At 51.0% G+C, this 17,227-nt stretch overlaps 2 protein-coding genes and 2 non-coding genes across 4 annotated transcripts; all 4 read right to left on the bottom strand.

Moving 5' to 3' along the window:
- Positions 1-4,559: 4,559 nt before the first annotated feature.
- On the bottom strand, positions 4,560-7,577 carry EI90DRAFT_3022213 (uncharacterized protein; the record flags this gene model as incomplete). The annotated part of the gene is made up of 11 exons (XM_039057750.1): positions 4,560-4,976; positions 5,121-5,326; positions 5,353-5,383; positions 5,520-5,540; positions 5,580-5,660; positions 5,688-5,764; positions 5,807-5,949; positions 6,350-6,490; positions 6,548-7,143; positions 7,198-7,393; positions 7,531-7,577. 11 exons carry the CDS (start codon positions 7,575-7,577, stop codon positions 4,560-4,562), a joined length of 1,956 nt encoding a protein of 651 aa, XP_038908655.1.
- On the bottom strand, positions 5,478-5,550 carry EI90DRAFT_t276. Its single transcript has one exon. It is a non-coding gene; the product is annotated as a tRNA-Tyr (tRNA).
- On the bottom strand, positions 5,920-5,992 carry EI90DRAFT_t275. The gene has a single exon. It is a non-coding gene; the product is annotated as a tRNA-Tyr (tRNA).
- An 8,650-nt stretch (positions 7,578-16,227) lies between the features above and the next one.
- On the bottom strand, positions 16,228-17,126 carry EI90DRAFT_417949 (uncharacterized protein). Its single transcript, XM_039067591.1, has 2 exons — positions 17,047-17,126; positions 16,228-16,988 (listed from the first exon to the last, which is right to left on the bottom strand). The coding sequence occupies exon 2, from the start codon at positions 16,772-16,774 to the stop codon at positions 16,259-16,261; it is 516 nt and encodes a 171-aa protein (XP_038908656.1). The 5' UTR covers positions 16,775-16,988; positions 17,047-17,126; the 3' UTR covers positions 16,228-16,258.
- Between the last annotated feature and the right edge of the window lie 101 nt (positions 17,127-17,227).

The following is a 17,227-nucleotide window of genomic DNA, read 5'->3' on the forward strand; positions in this document are numbered from 1 at the left end:
ATGCCATCGGGCAAGGACAGATACGTGTCATCATTCACAATAGTTTCGGTGAGCGACATGCCATACTCAAGGAAGTACTTTATTGCCCCCAGATCGGCACCAACCTACTATCCGTCACACACCTCACTAAATGCGGATCGAATATCCACTTCGCCAACAACAAATGTCAGATATACAATCCCAACAATGATCTCATTGGGATGGCATTCTCATCAAATGGATTATATCGATTAACCTGCACTATCTTTGGAGCAGAACAGGCATACATCACGAAACATGAAACAGACAATGTTGAGGCTGCCCAACTTGCACGTACAACAGCGGCAACAGCCTCCATTGATGTGTGGCATGCCCGACTTGGACACATTTCAGTGGATTCAATCCTGAAAATGGTCCGAAGTGGTATGGCCAGGGGAATAGATATAGGAGGAAATGAGCCAACAGAATACTGTGAGGAATGTGAAGCATCAGGACATACCCGATCTCCAATCCCAAAAGAAACACTTACCCGTTCCAAGGAAGTCCTTGGACGAGTCTTCTCCGACGTCTGCGAAGTCCAAACCATCACCTGAGAAGGCTTCCGATATTTTATCACATTCGTCGATGACCATTCCCGATTCCTCACCGTCTACCCCATCAAGAAAAAGAGTGATGCTCTTGAAATCTTCAAAGAATTCTTGGCTGAGGCAGAACGGCAATCTGGAAACAAACTCAAAATCTTGCGCACTGATGGAGGAGGAGAGTACTTCTCTTCAGACTTCATCAAGTATTTGAAGGACGCCGGGATAGTCCATGAAAAGACAAATCCCAACACACCGCAGGAAAATGGTGTGGCTGAACGTGTTAACAGAACACTGGTCACTATGACAATCGCGATGTTGGAAAGCGTGAAGTCTCTAGTCGGGCACACTGCTTGGCCATATGCCCTACGACATGCTACTCGCATCAAAAATGTCGTCCCACATTCATCACTCCCAGATGGCATTTCACCCTACGAACTGTGGACGGGAAATAAGCCATCTGTCTCCACCATACGCACCTTTGGCTGCAAAGCCACTCTTGCTGTCCCTGAGAACCAACGGGACAAGCTTGCAAGCCGCTCTATAACAGGAGTCCACCTCGGACTTGCCATCGGTAAAAAGGCGTTCATCATCTATGACCCGACTACCCGTAGAATCCACGAATCCCGAGATGTCCATTTCTTCGAAGGGTCTACCGAGTCAGAGCGTGTCACTATTGAAGTGCCCGAAGTTGTGTCGGGATCACACGTTGTTCAAAGGGATGAAGAAGTTGAGGGCCAGAGAGCTGAGGGTCAGAGGGTGGAAGGAGGTGCGACAAGCATCGTGGAGGGTGGAAATAAGGAATCCGGAGAGATGAATGGTAGAGTTGAAGATGGGTTGAATGACGACGCGCGAGAAGAAGTAGTGCCGGAAATGCCGAGACGATCAGGACGAGTACGCCGACCCCGAGTACGAGACGACGACGACCAATACTTTGTTAGTTCCTATGATCGAGGAAGTCAGCCTGACAAACCAAACAATGCCCAACGAGAGGGCGAAGCACATGCCTATGTAGCCCATACCGAAGTTCCACGCACCTATCATGAAGCCCTAGATCGACCCGACACGGACTCCTGGCTCGAAGCTTGCCAGGATGAACTTCTTTCTCTAAAGGAAACCCGGACATACAGTCCGGTTAGTACAGATGAGGTAGGCTCCAGTAATGTGGTCGGATGCAGATGGGTATTTGCCTTGAAGCGAGGGGCAGATGGTGCAATAGAGCGCTACAAGGCAAGGATTGTCGCTAAAGGTTTCAGTCAGATTTACCAGGTCGACTATGACAAGACATTTGCGCCAGTAGTCAAATGGGCTTCCATCCGGATACTCCTTGCAATTGGTGCGCGTCTTGACTTAGAAATCGACCAGATGGATGTCAAGACGGCATTTTTAAATGGTGACTTGGAACATACCATATTCATGGATCCACCCCCAGGCAGTACCGACTATGGGAACGAAGGTGTGGTGTGGAAACTCCAAAGGAGCCTGTATGGCCTGAAGCAGGCGTTGCGGGCATGGTATCAGAAAGCGAAGGACGAGTTTGGACGACTCGGGTTTACCCGATGTGATGCTGATCACGCTGTCTTCATTCACAGGGGCCAGAACAAACAGTTCTGCATCATTGCTCTCTATGTCGACGACCTTATGATCCTCAGCAACGACGTCGACTTGTTGAATCTCAAGAAAGACCAGCTCAAGAAGACATTTAAGATGAAAGACCTCGGTGCAATTCATTGGTTTCTGGGTCTTGAAATCACACGTGACCGATCCCGCCAATTGATCTATGTCTCTCAGTCTCAATATGTCAACAACATTGTCGATCGATTCGGTTTCTCTAACGCTCGACCCATCTCTACTCCTATCGCTGCCGGTCTCAAATTGTCACGACTCGACACCTCTGAAGTGAACGTCCGCGACTATCAATCCCGCATTGGTAGTATCATGTACGCAATGCTGGGAACTCGCCCCGATATCGCATATGCCGTAGGCGCTCTAAGCCAATACTCGGCCAATCCTGGAAAAGACCACCTCAATGCGGTAAACCGGGTTCTCAAATACCTCAACTGTACTAAGGACTACAAGCTCATGTACAACAGAAAAGCACGCGAAGGTGACTTCACGGCCTACTCTGACTCTGACTGGGCGGGCGATGCTCGCGACAATAGGTCCATTTCCGGCTATGTCTTTATCATGGCTGGCAGTGCTGTGTCATGGAGCTCAAAGAAACAGCCATCCACCGCGTTGTCGAGCACTGAGGGAGAATACATGGCGTTGACCCATGCGGCAAAGGAGGCGATTTGGATGCAACAGTTCATTGGTGATGTCCTTCGTCCTCCATCTGTTCCTACCACCATACTTGGCGATAACCAAGGCGCATTAGCGCTCGCCATGAACCCCGCTTTTCACGCTCGTACTAAACATATCCGCGTCCGACAGCATTTCATTCGAGATTGCGTTTACGACGAAGATATTATACTCGAATACATTCCAACCGCGGACCAAGTGGCCGATATCCTCACAAAAGGACTCGCATTCGAGAAACATGATAAATTTACGAGGGGAATGGGAATTGTCGATGGGAACCGTCGTTGAGAGGGCGTGTTGGAATATCAACAATCGGTTCCGACGACGGAGTGGCGAGGACGGTGTTGATTGTTGGTGGCGGAAGTGAAGTTTTGGGGCACGTCTTTTGAACCCCATTTTTCTTCTTTATGCGACGGGCTCGCCACTGGTGTAGTTCGCGTATAAGAAGGGAGTTTTTTGGACTCCCTCTCCCTCAGATCTCTAACACGAGTCTGAGGTGAGATAGACTTTATTATTCTTTACAAAAATTGTCTAACTGTTGGCACAGACACTTACGCGCCATAGGTACATACAATTTATAGATCTCTAACACGAGTCTGAGACACTTACGTGCCATAGCCTTATATTTAAAATGCGTTGCCCATACCGCTCGCTGGGTGCAGTCCCGTCAATGTGGATGGCACATTTCTATTCCTACTGGTGGAGGACGCCCACGATAAGAATGCTCGCGATAGAAAAACCTGCTATATGCCAGTGAATACCGTACTAAGGCGGATGCCTATGATACCTCTGAATCGGTTACCCTCACTGATGATGAGTAAGACATGTCTATCGTGAATGACTGTGATATGTTCACGATTTAACGACCAAGACGCCTGGCTGACAACGCAGTGTGTGCGTGTGGGTTACCCTACCCCATGCTGGGTTACTGTCAGAAGTTTGAAGGAGGCGTCCTTCTCCCTCGCCGATATCTTGTCTGTATCTGACGAAGCTTTCAACAATTTGGGGAGCTCACTGTGGAGCCTGAGCCTGAGACTGACTTGTTGCCGGACATGTGGACTGACACACACCCAGGGTTGGACCGCTCGTGTGTACTCAGCTACTGGACTCAGACTAAAGTCTAACTAAAGTCGCGCGCGCTTCTATGTCGACCATGAGAGGCAAAGGTTGTAACACTCTGGCTGACTTGAAGACTATTCCGAAGATAATTCTCAACCATAAATGGCTTGACTTCCAAGAGACTCGCTAAGCATTGCACAAGGCAAGCAAGCGCGAGTCCACTGCACCCAGAGGGGAAGCCAAGTTGCGCAAGAGCTCTGATCCAATGTCCACTGTCCGCTGTACATGACCATACAGTGCTTACCGTCTGAGTCATCTTTTCTTGCTAAGCATCTTCATCTGAACTGTCCAATGACAATGGCGACAGTTCATCATCAAATTCGTCGATACATTCGGCAAGCCGTACACCAACTAGCCGCCACCTATCGCGGCGGGTGCCTGCTACTGGAGAGAAAGCTATTTATTTCTGTTTCGGACCAAAGTTTTTTTTTGAGCTGCTGCAAGTGTGTCATATTTTCGTAAACGTCAACTACACTACCAGTTTAGCCACCACTGTGCTTCGATAATAATCAGAGTGTTTGATGGCCGGAAGTGCGCAAACTTCGTAACAAATCACAGACATGCTACGTTTTCACCTCATCAGTAGTAGCCTTTTTTGCGGAAGTGGTATCCTCTCAGTGGAAGTGCTACTATCTCCTTCATTGGCGGGAGGTGTACCCTCAGTGACCAAGCTCTGCGCTGTGCTCGGTAGATCCCTACTTTGGATTCAGTGCATGCATTTCCATGCCCACTCCAAAGACGTATGATCAAGAACATATGTACGTACACCATGCCTTGGTCCTGATGCTTGATCAAGGACACAAGAGGGGAAGACTGGAAGTCGTCAAACCCCATTGTAGTATTCAGCATATCGAAATGTTCAACGTTCATTTGGGTTTCGAGTGTTTCTGGCTTGGCAGGAAAGACTATTACATGGCCTTTTAACGCACGTTGCAATATCGAGATAGGAGAGTTGTAGTGTGAGAAGATGACAAAGAATTGTTCGGCAACATTGTGCTGCCGGAAACCAAATATTAATGACAAATTTGGCTGAACAAGAGGCAGAAAGGATACAAATGATAACAGTGATACATGTCTCCCAACGCTGTTGCTCCCAATTGACTAGGATGCTCAGTCAGTAAGCAGATGTTCTCCACTCACAAACTCAGTATCATAACCATATCCAAATGTATCAATGGCCCCAACTTCCCTCCCTACAGCGTACCGCTTCTTAAAATGTTCCTGGAATTGATACTCATCATAGTCGAAGCCAATGGAGTAAAGCATGGGAGGATGGTCTTGTCCGAGCTCACTGAGGAAGCTGGAAATCGTCCAGTTACCAGGAAGCCAGCGGACATGAATGGGGTCTGGACCACACAAACAGAACACAGACCCAACGCGAAATAGCACCACTCCGGACTCCCCTATTAACAAAGCTTCAAAGTCGCCATGGGGGAATTTAAAAACATCCTGTTGGAATTTGTACACGTGGTCTCAGGAACCTTAATGCATAAAATATGGACATTCTGGGAGTCGAACCGCAGAGCCCTGCATAGGTACCTTGAGTGTGTTACCATTACACTAAATGCCCGCATTAGGCGGAGGTGGTTTCTAACACACCCCCTTCACATTTGGATTGAACCCGTGATCCACATGTGACCCTAACCACCGGGCTTCCAACAGCCCGTGAGCCGTCACCCCCTGAATTCATATTCAGGCCGGACTTACTGCTAATCTCCTACATGTCCACATCATGTGGTCTGAAGCAGCCGGATTTGGGTCCTTAGTGCTCTGAGCTACACCCCCTGAAACTTTGTCAGGCCGGCTAATTTAATGCTTGACTTCACGTGCCCATCTCACGTGGCAGCAACCGGATTTGGGTGTGCTCGGTGACTTCCGTAGAATGTCCACCATGTTGGAATTTGTACACGTGGTCTCAGGAACCTTAATGCATAAAATATGGACATTCTGGGAGTCGAACCGCAGAGCCCTGCATAGGTACCTTGAGTGTGTTACCATTACACTAAATGCCCGCATTAGGCGGAGGTGGTTTCTAACACATCCAACATTTTAGAGTGGCAGGAAGGGTACGTCCAAGGAGCCCAGCAACAAAGTCTCCTAGATCGACGTCTTGACCAGCCTCTTGGTACAAGCTCTTGCGGCACGGACGAAGGCGGGGGAAAGTCCATCACTCCCCATCCATCTGACGGTAGACAAAGGAGGTCTGAGTGAGGGCACCAGCCTAAAGGGACTGGCGGCAGGAAGGGCTAGAAAGCACATCAATATTTTGTAATGCTAGAAGAGATGACAACTCAACTTGCAGCCCTTCATTTCTTATATACGCATCCAGGGTTAGCGATGCTTGTGAAGAAAGCAGGATACGTGCTTACCTGATGTTGAACCGTGGCGGAAATGGGAATCTATCCGTAGGAAGATCCAGATAGGAATGCAAAGCTGCAATAGGATTCTTCTGTAGTTCCCGAGGAATGTTCGCTTTTCCGTTGACAAACACTGAGTTCTCTCCCGATAGTCTGTGGAATGCAGGCTCAGTAAAAATCGTGAGCACACCAGCAACGATTATCACCTACCCCAAATCAACAAGCCAAACGTTTCCCTGAGATGTACCCACTACCATCACACCAAGAACATCATCAAGCGACAAGTATAAACCATTGTCCCAGCAGTCAGGCCCAGGGAGCTCCCACAATGTCCGAGGTTCACCAAGCTGGCCCTCTTTAATGGAACAGACAACAATTCTTGGATTCTGGGGGGATGCATTACCAGAGAAGAAGACACAGCTGCTGTTGCTCGAAGTCAATGCAAGGTTACGAACCCATGGCCACCGCACATTAGACCGATAACGCATCTGAGCATAGGAACAGTCTAGGGTCATCAAGCCAGTGTCATCATCTGTGCTCAGCGGGCAGAGCAAGAAGTTGTCACCGGAGCGTGCAATTAGCTGAATAATGGAATGACCCGACTCTCCTCTGACCCATGGTTGAACCTGGAAGAGGGCATACCCTCCCCCCTCGAGGTCTATGACTTGCTTGGGATTAATAAAAAGTTGGGGCGATATGTAGACAGAGGACTTGTTGAACGTATCAAGTCCGTATATGCAGATGACAGAGTATTTGAAGACAACGATATGAGATTCTGTAAAAAATCCAGCCTGCACACGTTGTGGCTGAAGGAATGTCTCAGAGTCCATGCCATCATCAGACAAACCTGCAATGCTTACGACTGCATCATCGACTTTAGAACTGATAGTCCAGGTTGCACCATCCATTCTGGCAAGCGCCAACATTTCTGGTTGAGTCGTGGTAGCAAATAAAATAAGGTCATTGTGTGCAGCAAGTGGCTCAGAGGCCGTTTCGTATGTCCTCAGGTGAGTGAGCATGGGATAGCCATCCAACGCACATTCCAGCAGTTGAGACCTGTGATTGCTGATATGAAAGGTATAAAGTGTAAGAAACACCCCACCGATAGGATCAAACGCAAGTCACCTGTACGAAACAACAAGAAGAGGCTTATCAACATCAGTTTGAAGGGAATGAACAAGCCCCGAGCACACCCATCCGCTGGCAGATTCAAGATCAAGTGGCTGAGGAGGCATGTCATGGTGGGTATCCCAGATCTCTAACGTCCCCACCGAAAACGCGAGGAAGAGCCAACGCCCTCCATAGAGAGTGAGCCATGATATAGAATTAGCATTATATTGAATGTTCTTGAGACACCGCGGTCGAAAGGTCCACAGATCACGATTGGCCAAGACACGGAAAGTCCAAACAGCCAGGCATTCCAGAACAGTGCTTGGCGAGGCACATAATCCACTGAGGTGGTACGGTATCCAGAGGCCTGCTTTGACAATGTTCTTATATATCCACGCAATCCAGAATGCTGTCACGACCATGCATCCTGGCCCGTTAGCCGCCCGTCCCGATGCTGCCCGAGCCTATTCCCGCTGTGCGAGCGCGAGCGCGAGCCCCGACCTCAGCCCTATCCTCCCTGAGGGCCTCCCTGCTCACTCCCCCACTTGCCCCTAGGCTCCCCTACACTTGGCCGACTCCCCCACAGCCACACCGACCTCCCTGCCCCAAGTCCGCCTCTGGTACCGACCTAGCGTGACTCCGCGACATCGCCTACTCCGCTATGATACCATCGCCGCTATCGCGGCCCTACACCCCTTCGTTTATTTATCTGTTATTGTTTGTTTTGACCCTCGGTCATTGCCGGCCATGGTGCGGCCAACCCCGCTCTTTGTTCCTATTTGCTTCCGGACCCTTCGGCCCGGGTCCGCTCCTATTCATTCTACCTTCATATATATATCCTGTATACTACATTATAGTACCTTAGCTCTAATATCGACTTGACCACGACCCCAAGCCCTGACCCCAACAAGGCAGCCCCAGTAAGTTCGAAATGAGGGCCAAGAGACAACTAGGGGGCACAGCACTCCCTTTAGAGTTGCTGAGGCCAAATGCCCTACCCTCGGGCCTTGTCTGAGGCATCGCGGCCATCGCGGCCCTTAGCGGTCCGCATCGGCAACTTTCGGTGCCCGACCCCGGATCAGTATCTAACAGTATATTAGAGCTCTCTCCCTAGGTTGTCTCAACATCGTTCCTAGTTTTGACTCCGATCTCAGCTTTCCCGCGATACCGTGCCACGTCGCCGATCACGGATCTTTCCCACGGCCAATAATCGCGCGAAAACCACTCCCACTGAAGCTGGATTGCTCTCAGTAGGGATTCTTGGGTTCCTGATGCTAGTATAGCTCAAACCCGCGTTCTGTGACCCTCTGGGGCCTTGGATAGGCACTCAGATGGGGTTTTTAGGTCGCTGAATACCATATTCACTGGATGCGCGACATTTCAGTCCCAACCCGACTCTGGCTACACCACTCTTGCTTCAGATTGTACCCCAATCGGCGAGCCTGAGTTGTAGTCCCTTCCTGTCCTTTCTGATCCTTCATCCAGTCTTATCGCGACCCCCATCAGTCTTATCCGATCTCGATCAGATTTTGGAAACCCGACTTCTACCAAACCCGATCTCCAATCCGACCCCTCTGACGCCGCTAGCAAGCTGCTGGCACCCCGAGCCCTTGTGGGCATCTCTTCCAAAGTCCTGGGAGCAGTCCAGATAGGCACCCATCATCCACTTCAACCCCGACATCCAAACCTTCGGCAAGCGTGCAACTGATTTCAAGATCGCCGCCGCTTTGCACCCCGATGCCTCTTCCAAAGTCCTGGGAGTAGGCTAACTTAGGCATTCCTCATCCATTCCGACCCAGACGACGTCAATTGGCTTGCTCCCAGGAAGGGGGTTTGCCAATGCAGAATGAGCACATCTCCAGGGGGGAGTGCTCAGCTTGTCAGGCTACTTGTAGTCTGGCTTGCGCTGCCGTTGTCTCCGTGCCATCCTGTTTCCCGCTTTGCCATGCCACATGACATTTCAGTCATCCAGGCACCCCCGCTCATTCACCCGCGATACCGTTAACTTCGGTTATCAATCCCGCATTCCAAGCCGCTGGGTATTCACCCGGATTTCTGACTATTGATCGCTGGAGACGCTTTGTGCGCCGCTGGTCACATCATGGTTGGATTTCCTTATGGGTTTTCCCTGCTGGCATCCAGCTCTCCTCAGTCCGCTGACGGTTGAGTTCGCCGTCACCCCCGCATTCGGCTAGACGCCGTTTTCTGTTAGGCTAGAGTGGTTAGGAGTGTGGCGAAAGTCTCGGCGAGACATTACCCATACACCTGCCCTCTGCCATTATCCTGTACCCTAGGATGCATCTGTAGATGCTTGTGAAACCCGTTAGGTCAATAGGAACCGACCATCCCCGCATTTCCGCAATCCCGTTAATCTGCGGCAAGTCCAGGCCTAGATGACCAAAGACTGCCAAAGATCGCCGTTACACCTCCGCCATTGTTGAAGATCGCCGCTTCACAACTTCTTGTTAGTCTGCGGTTAGCCCAGCCTAGACGGCTAGGGACTGCCAAAGACCTTTGTCACATTCTTGACCTGTTGTTGAAGCTTGCCGCTTCACAACCCCGCGTTAGTTGGCGGCTTTCCTGGCCTTAACGGCTTTGAATCGCCTAAGACTCTTGTTAGTGCACCTTTGGCTTGAGCAACCAAGGCCGCACCTCCGGAAATCAAACCGGGCGTCTCTTCTGAGACAAAACAAATAGTCTGCTCCATTTCCGTTTTCATTTTCTGTTTCCTTTTTTGGTTTGACTACGGTCGATTTCCCGTTCAAGGGGACATGCCCCGGCTCTAGATTGTTTCCATTTCCGGGACTTCTGTCTCCCGTCCAATCCTCGTTTTTCTTGTTCCTTAGATTTTCAAAAATAAAAATATGACTTCCCCGAAAATTCGTTACCTTCGCCGCTAATGGCTTAATTACCAAAACCGGCATTTCGCCGATATCTTCGCCGATTTTTGCTTTTCTGCTTCTGTTTCTCTCCAATGGTCTACTCCATTTTGAAACATGTCGCTCGTTTTCAATGTCTCTCTGTTTTCTGTTTCCGTTTCTGTTCTTCTGGGACATTTGTTTCCCTTTTGGGAACGCTGTCCACTCCGTCTGAGGACTCTGTCCTCTCGCCGATTTTTTGGCCACCGTCTCCTCGCTTTTGAGGATTTTGTCACCCCCCGATGATCTGGCTCATCGCCGATTATCACTTCGACTGTTGTAGAGGTACTACCGGCACACCGGTATCCAGGCCCGCAACAATTATCAAACCCGCTATGCTACCGGTGCAATCAATTTGGACATTTCAATGTCACCTCGCTATATGGATCTTACCCTACCGTTTCGGGGACACCAACTACACTCACCCACCTCGCTCCGTTGAGCGACCGGGATTTTGAGCAAGTAAATTAGTCTGAACGTCCGAGTATTCCAGTTTAGTACCCCCGCGCACCCCCGGCCGCCTTTGGGCAGTACTCCCATTGGTTGGCATTCAAGCCGATTCGCCGCGTATGCACTTTGACCACCAGGCATTCCATTAGTAATGCTAGGTATACCATCCCGGGATAGTGCGCCTTTGTGCCGCTTCCACCCTAGTCTCCCTGTCACCTTCGGCCATCACACCGCTGGTTGACTACTCACCTTCGCCTATTTCGCCGATGCCTTGCCATCACTTTGTTGGATGGGCCGCGATCCCACTTGTCTTATGACAAGGTTGTTCTCCCTGAGGCTCCGTTGAGCAATGGTTCTTGAACATACCGCGTCTAGACAACGGTGCACCCAGTCCAACCCCAAACACTCCACTCCGACTCTACTCCGCTTTGCCGGACTTCACCGCTCTACCGCTAGGATCACGGACTCTAGTCATGATACTCCGTTGAGTGATTGACGTTATGGGCCACACATCCTGAGCATCTGAACACCCAAGCCCCGCACCCTCCAACATTACCAGTCACCGGCCTCACCACCGCTGGTTGACACCCCATCTGGCCGTCACCGGCCTTGCATTATGGGCTAACACCCCATCACCGTCGACCTCTCTGCTGACTCCGAGGGTATACCATGTTTTATCATGGGTTTAACCTTAGGACCGACTTTGAGGAAGAACCTTTGCTATTCCGCCTGTGTGTGGAATCCCGGACACCTGTGGTAGTCTATTGGGAATTACCCCGATAACGCCGCACCCTCCGGCTTCGGCTATTTTGGCCTGTCCAATAGTTGAAGTACTATCCCGACACCGTGATGTTCCGCCACTGTCTCCAGGAGACTCGGTACAAGCCTATAAGTATAGTTAGACGATGGGACGTCTTCCCTAAGAGGGGGATAAGGACTCCGCGCCTAACAACCTTTGGCCTTTGACCAGTCTTCACCGAGGATTTTTGCCGCGTTGTCCTGTCAACCACCGCACCGCTTTAGCCTGGAGCAAGCCCGTGCATGACGCTGATCCTCCCTCACCACCCGGACATCATCCCTATCCACCCCCGACCCTTCGGTGCCTGAGTGCACACCCCTACAGTCCTCTCCCGACCTCATAGGTCAGTCATTGCAGAAGGCCTAGTATGGCCGACTCTTGTATCCCAACCCCCAAATGACCTCTGAGCCCGTATCTGATGATACAACACCACCGGTTCCAAAACCACCTGGCCGGGTCCTCGTAACCCAGTTGAGGACTAGATGTCTTCCTTCACCCGCGCCTAGGTACACCGCTCCGAGCCTGTTTGGCTCCCCCAGTTGACTCCGATTCCCCAAATGGCCATAGGACTCCATCCCGTCAATCCCGCTATCGCCGCTTTCGCCGTAATCAACATAGCGGCAGGGAGTACCTCCTTGTGCCATCACCGAATGGGATCCCGAGTCCTTTGTTCCCGTTCTCCTGGTGACGCCGTTGCCACTTAGCCGAGTTTTCATACCAAATGCCGCAAATCTGCGCATTCCCGGCCCTTGGCAGGCTAACCACCTGAACACCCTGAGTGAGCCTACCCTCGGCCTGTGCTCCAGCACCCTGAGGACCTCATCTCAACCCCACCATTTCCTTCCGTGATGAGTTTGCACCATGCCGCAGCAGTACCGTGCCTTGTACTGCCGCACCGCTGGGAACTCTATCACACTCCGTCCCTTCGGGCACTATGAGAGCCACTTGTGTGGTCTCCCATGTGTCATCATTTGACCCCTCCGCTTGCAGCCACCTTGTGAGTTGACTTCCGTCCTCCCTGCGCCGCATCCCCGAACTCCGCGGTCATGTTGAGTGGACTCTTGTCCTCCATGCGCCGCACCTCTGAACCTTTGGACATGATGTGAGTTGCCCAACCGGCCTCCATCTGTCGCCTCCACACCCTTCGGGCCGATTAGGCCACTTCCCTTCCGCTACCCGGATCCCTGGACTCATAGGAAGCATGGTAGGAAGGCCAAGTTTGAGTTGAGAGACAAGTCCACCAGCTTGTTCTCCTCTGACCTTCCAGTCCATCATTGCCGACTCCTTCTCCGACTTCCATTTTGAGTACCACACCAATCCCGCGCCGATTTCGCCTCTGCTTGAGGCATTCTGATCTTTCCACGCCGCTGTTTTCAGCGCTCCGACTTTGTCTCCTTGTGGGACACCCTCTGCCGTACCCCCTGCTGATTCCGGACTCGGTGCCGCATGCGCTGACTGGATACCAAAGCAAGGTACCGCGCCCTTGTCCTTTTATGGACACCAAGACCCTGCCGAGATGTCGGCAGCATTCATCTTGCACCTTTTTCTCTTCCGACTCCGGTGCTGTGCTGTAGCTGGCATTCCTGACATCACCACTCTTAGGCCTTCAAGGGTTCAGGCCCTAAGAGGGGGATACTGTCACGACCATGCATCCCAGCCCATTAGCCGCCCGTCCCGATGCTGCCCAAGCCTATTCCCACTGTGCGAGCGCGAGCACGAGCCCCGACCTCAGCCCTATCCTCCCTGAGGGCCTCCCTGCTCACTCCCCCACTTGCCCCTAGGCTCCCCTACACTTGGCCGACTCCCCCACAGCCACACCGACCTCCCTGCCCCAAGTCCGCCTCTGGTACCGACCTAGCGTGACTCCGCGACATCGCCTACTCCGCTATGATACCATCGCCGCTATCGTGGCCCTACACCCCTTCGTTTATTTATCTGTTATTGTTTGTTTTGACCCTCGGTCATTGCCGGCCATGGTGCGGCCAACCCCGCTCTTTGTTCCTATTTGCTTCCGGACCCTTCGGCCTTCGGCCCGGGTCCGCTCCTATTCATTCTACCTTCATATATATATCCTGTATATTACATTATAGTACCTTAGCTCTAATATCGACTTGACCACGACCCCAAGCCCTGACCCCAACAAGGCAGCCCCAGTAAGTTCGAAATGAGGGCCAAGAGACAACTAGGGGGCACAGCACTCCCTTTAGAGTTGCTGAGGCCAAATGCCCTACCCTCGGGCCTTGTCTGAGGCATCGCGGCCATCGCAGCCCTTAGCGGTCCGCATCGGCGACCTTCGGTGCCCGACCCCGGATCAGTATCTAACAAATGCCTTCGAAAACGACATCCAATAGAGATGCCTTGAACCACACTGGAAAAGTGCCATCAAGGCACCCCAAATAAATACAAGCTCGACCTGGAAACTCACCTTCCTTATTGAAAACACATCATCAATAATGTGCCAAAGGCGATGAAAACATCTTCAGTAATTGACTCTGGAGGCATCGCGCTCAAGCTGCTCTCCTGAAGCGTCAATCCCTGGTGCTGTGCACCAGATTTTCCAAATTCGGCTCTACAACGCAGCTGGAGCCTCCAAATTTGGACGGGACCTCCACATAACACCATGAAGTCACAGAGTCCTGTTTGGATGGGACCATAGGATTCGGGTGAGTGACAACTAGGTGGCGGTAGAGTGTGACGCTCCCGGGTGCACGTTTCTAGTACTTCGAGTTCAGATAGGCCGGGTGGAAGAAAGATTCCTGGCTGAAAGGCGACTGGCTAGCTTTGGGGGAGAAAAACTGTTGCGCGACAGCGCCAAACATCCTGGCATATATGGTCATCAACCAGCCGACAGTAGAGTTTGATGCTCTCTCCAATCGGTGGGCTTGCATTGGGGTGTAGCCTGAATTTGGGAAGTCCGCTACAACAATGTTTGATGCTCAATCTTTAACGAACCGAATAGTACTGCTTGCGAACAGCCAAAACATGGGCTCCCTCAAATGTGTAAATTTCGGTGTCATGCTTGAGATGGACAATGGGAAGGGTGACTCGAAGCCCGCCCAACATTTATTGCTTACGACGCACTGTCTTCTGCAGAAACATATGCTCTGTTCCCGGAAGTCATCATCACTCTCCTTCCCATCCCTACTCAACAACTTGGTCCAGTCTCACGGCTTCCTTCCGCGGCTCTACGGCCGAATATATCAATGACGTCGTATTTCGTGGCGGCGTACAGCGTTGAGTCGGGGGCATCCCAAGCACAAACTTCGGACTTGACTGTTCCTGGTGGCGGTGAACGCGGACGGCCCGTAAATTTGATATTCTAGTTCTTTCACTGAAGATACGGGGTTGGAAGATTTGCACCCACAATATTAAACAGACCCGCAGGAGAGCCGCATTATCGAAATTCTCTTGAGCAGAAAAAAAGTGTTGGTAGTCTGACACCCTTGTACATATTACGCGCTCAGCGGTGTGGTGGTTGTACGGGTGGTAACAAAAAGAAGGGAACCAACAGAATAGTGCGACGCCGGTACTCGGCCGTACGTTGAATTGTGTTGCTTTTGATGCACCCATCCATCCACCGCGATCCATGTTGAATCCATGAGCCCGACCTGAGGGTTCAGCATGTTGCTTTTATGTTGGGATCGAAAGTAGATGTTGCGAGTCTGTTGTTGTAAGCTGCTTCAGCCATCATCCATTGAATCAATCGATTATGTAATGTAATGACCCAACCTTCCCCCCACATTTAATGATTTTATATCCGGCCAATGCTGTTGGAATCAAAGTATCTCGTCACCTAGCAGCGGCTGTGTATCTCCCGTGCATGCATGTATCTTGGGCTCAAGTTCCGAATTACAAACCACATGCATCCACACTTGCGGGGGGAACTAATTCAACTTTTGCTCGGGTACAGGCCATTTTTGTTCCCCTCAAACTGAATGGCTGAGCTTGCGGCACCTTCAGCCTTTGGCCATTTCTCAGGGGGTGGGATTCAACTTTCCCCCACGGAATGACCTCCCTTTGTAAACAGATACCTTGCAAGCTCGGCCAACTAGGGCTGCCCTAGTTGCGGAAGAATCACAAGTCGATAAGCACATGATGATGGAAGGTCCAGAGAAAGCACTGTAAGTGGCCATTTCAAACTGGGGTAATGACAGGGACGATTAGGATCCTAAACAATCCATACAGGTGATATGCATTTAAATGACAAGGACTTTAATAGTGCCTTGATCACTCTAGAAAATCGGAAAATAATCACACTATGGCCATGGCTTGTCAAATGAATGTATAAGATGGACTCACATCAAGGAGCAATATCCTCTCTGCGTCTATCATCGGTAACGGATCTCGTCACCTCACGGTATGGAAGTCCAGTGACGACTTTGCCAAGGGCTACGTCCGTTTGAGGCGAGTCTCCATACGACCTGAAATTCTGAAACCCTTTGATATCCTTGGTGGCTTGATCGAACTGGATGAAGGGGGCTCCTCGTTGCCTGACCGTCTTTCCGCGTCTGCGCCACGCTCAATCCTGTCATCAGAATCGGTGTTATCCCTCATGCCAATAGACCCAGCACGAGTCGAATAGGGGTTGAAATCCAGCATATGAAGGTGGGTAGAGCGTCCCCATTCAGGGGCTAACCAGGGATCCTATTGTACACGCCCTCGGGTGAAGATGTATCGGTTCATAAAAATAGAGCAGAATGTCTCGTGACCAGTCGCCAACAAGCGCGCAGAACGAGGTCCCCAATCACCCCATGGGACATGGATAGGTAGGGTGGAGTCGGCGTCGGAGTTGGCGTCTAGATTGTCATCCAGTATCTTTCCCTTAGTATGGAAATCGCTCTCGAAACGTTTGGTCGTGCAATAGATGTCGGACACGGCAATAAACATCCGGTAAGACACTTCCCACGTACAGAACGGAGTAGGTGAAAAGACAGCGACCCTGAAATCATCCTGCCGGGGACGAACAAACGGTCCGTTGGTGGCGTGTGTACGCCCCCATTTTGGCAGATCGTCCGAAGTTGTGGAAGAATCTTGAACTGAACCTGATGGAAAGGAGGACATGCTTGGAATAGGTCCGTGTGCAGACATCGGCTCTCCCCCGGATAAAATTTCATATTCTGGAGCTTCAAAGACGGGACTGGGCCGGCAGTGCAACCGCATGACGTGTGAATACTCCAACCAGGGTGAGAAATCGGGTAATTGGAATGTCGCGACATGCTGAGATGGAAGGCAAGGGTTTAATAGGGGGACCGTCGTAATGACAAGGTCTAAATGAATAGACTGCTAGCGAGATCGAGTCCCTTTCACGTTGAGGAATGATGAAATGGCGCGGAGATAAGAAAAGAAACGACTCCATGGTTGAATTTGAGAGTTCCTGTGCTCTTGAGGTTCAGGGTAATGCCTCATATGCAGAGCCAGTGAAAGACACTTACACATTGGCATATCCCTGTCTTCCAATTCCAAATCCAAAAATAGTGGTGACCAGCATCCTGTAGCATGACGCCGACAAAGTCGCCAAAGATCTCGACAAGAATGTGCGAAGGATCCAGCACCGGGCAAGCATCGAGAGTCTCATATTGGGCCATCGGGTGAAAGCCATCACATTTGCCTTAT

Source organism: Cantharellus anzutake (assembly GCF_015039405.1).
Source record: "Cantharellus anzutake strain C23 chromosome Unknown EI90scaffold_145, whole genome shotgun sequence".
NCBI classification, from domain to species: domain Eukaryota; kingdom Fungi; phylum Basidiomycota; class Agaricomycetes; order Cantharellales; family Hydnaceae; genus Cantharellus; species Cantharellus anzutake.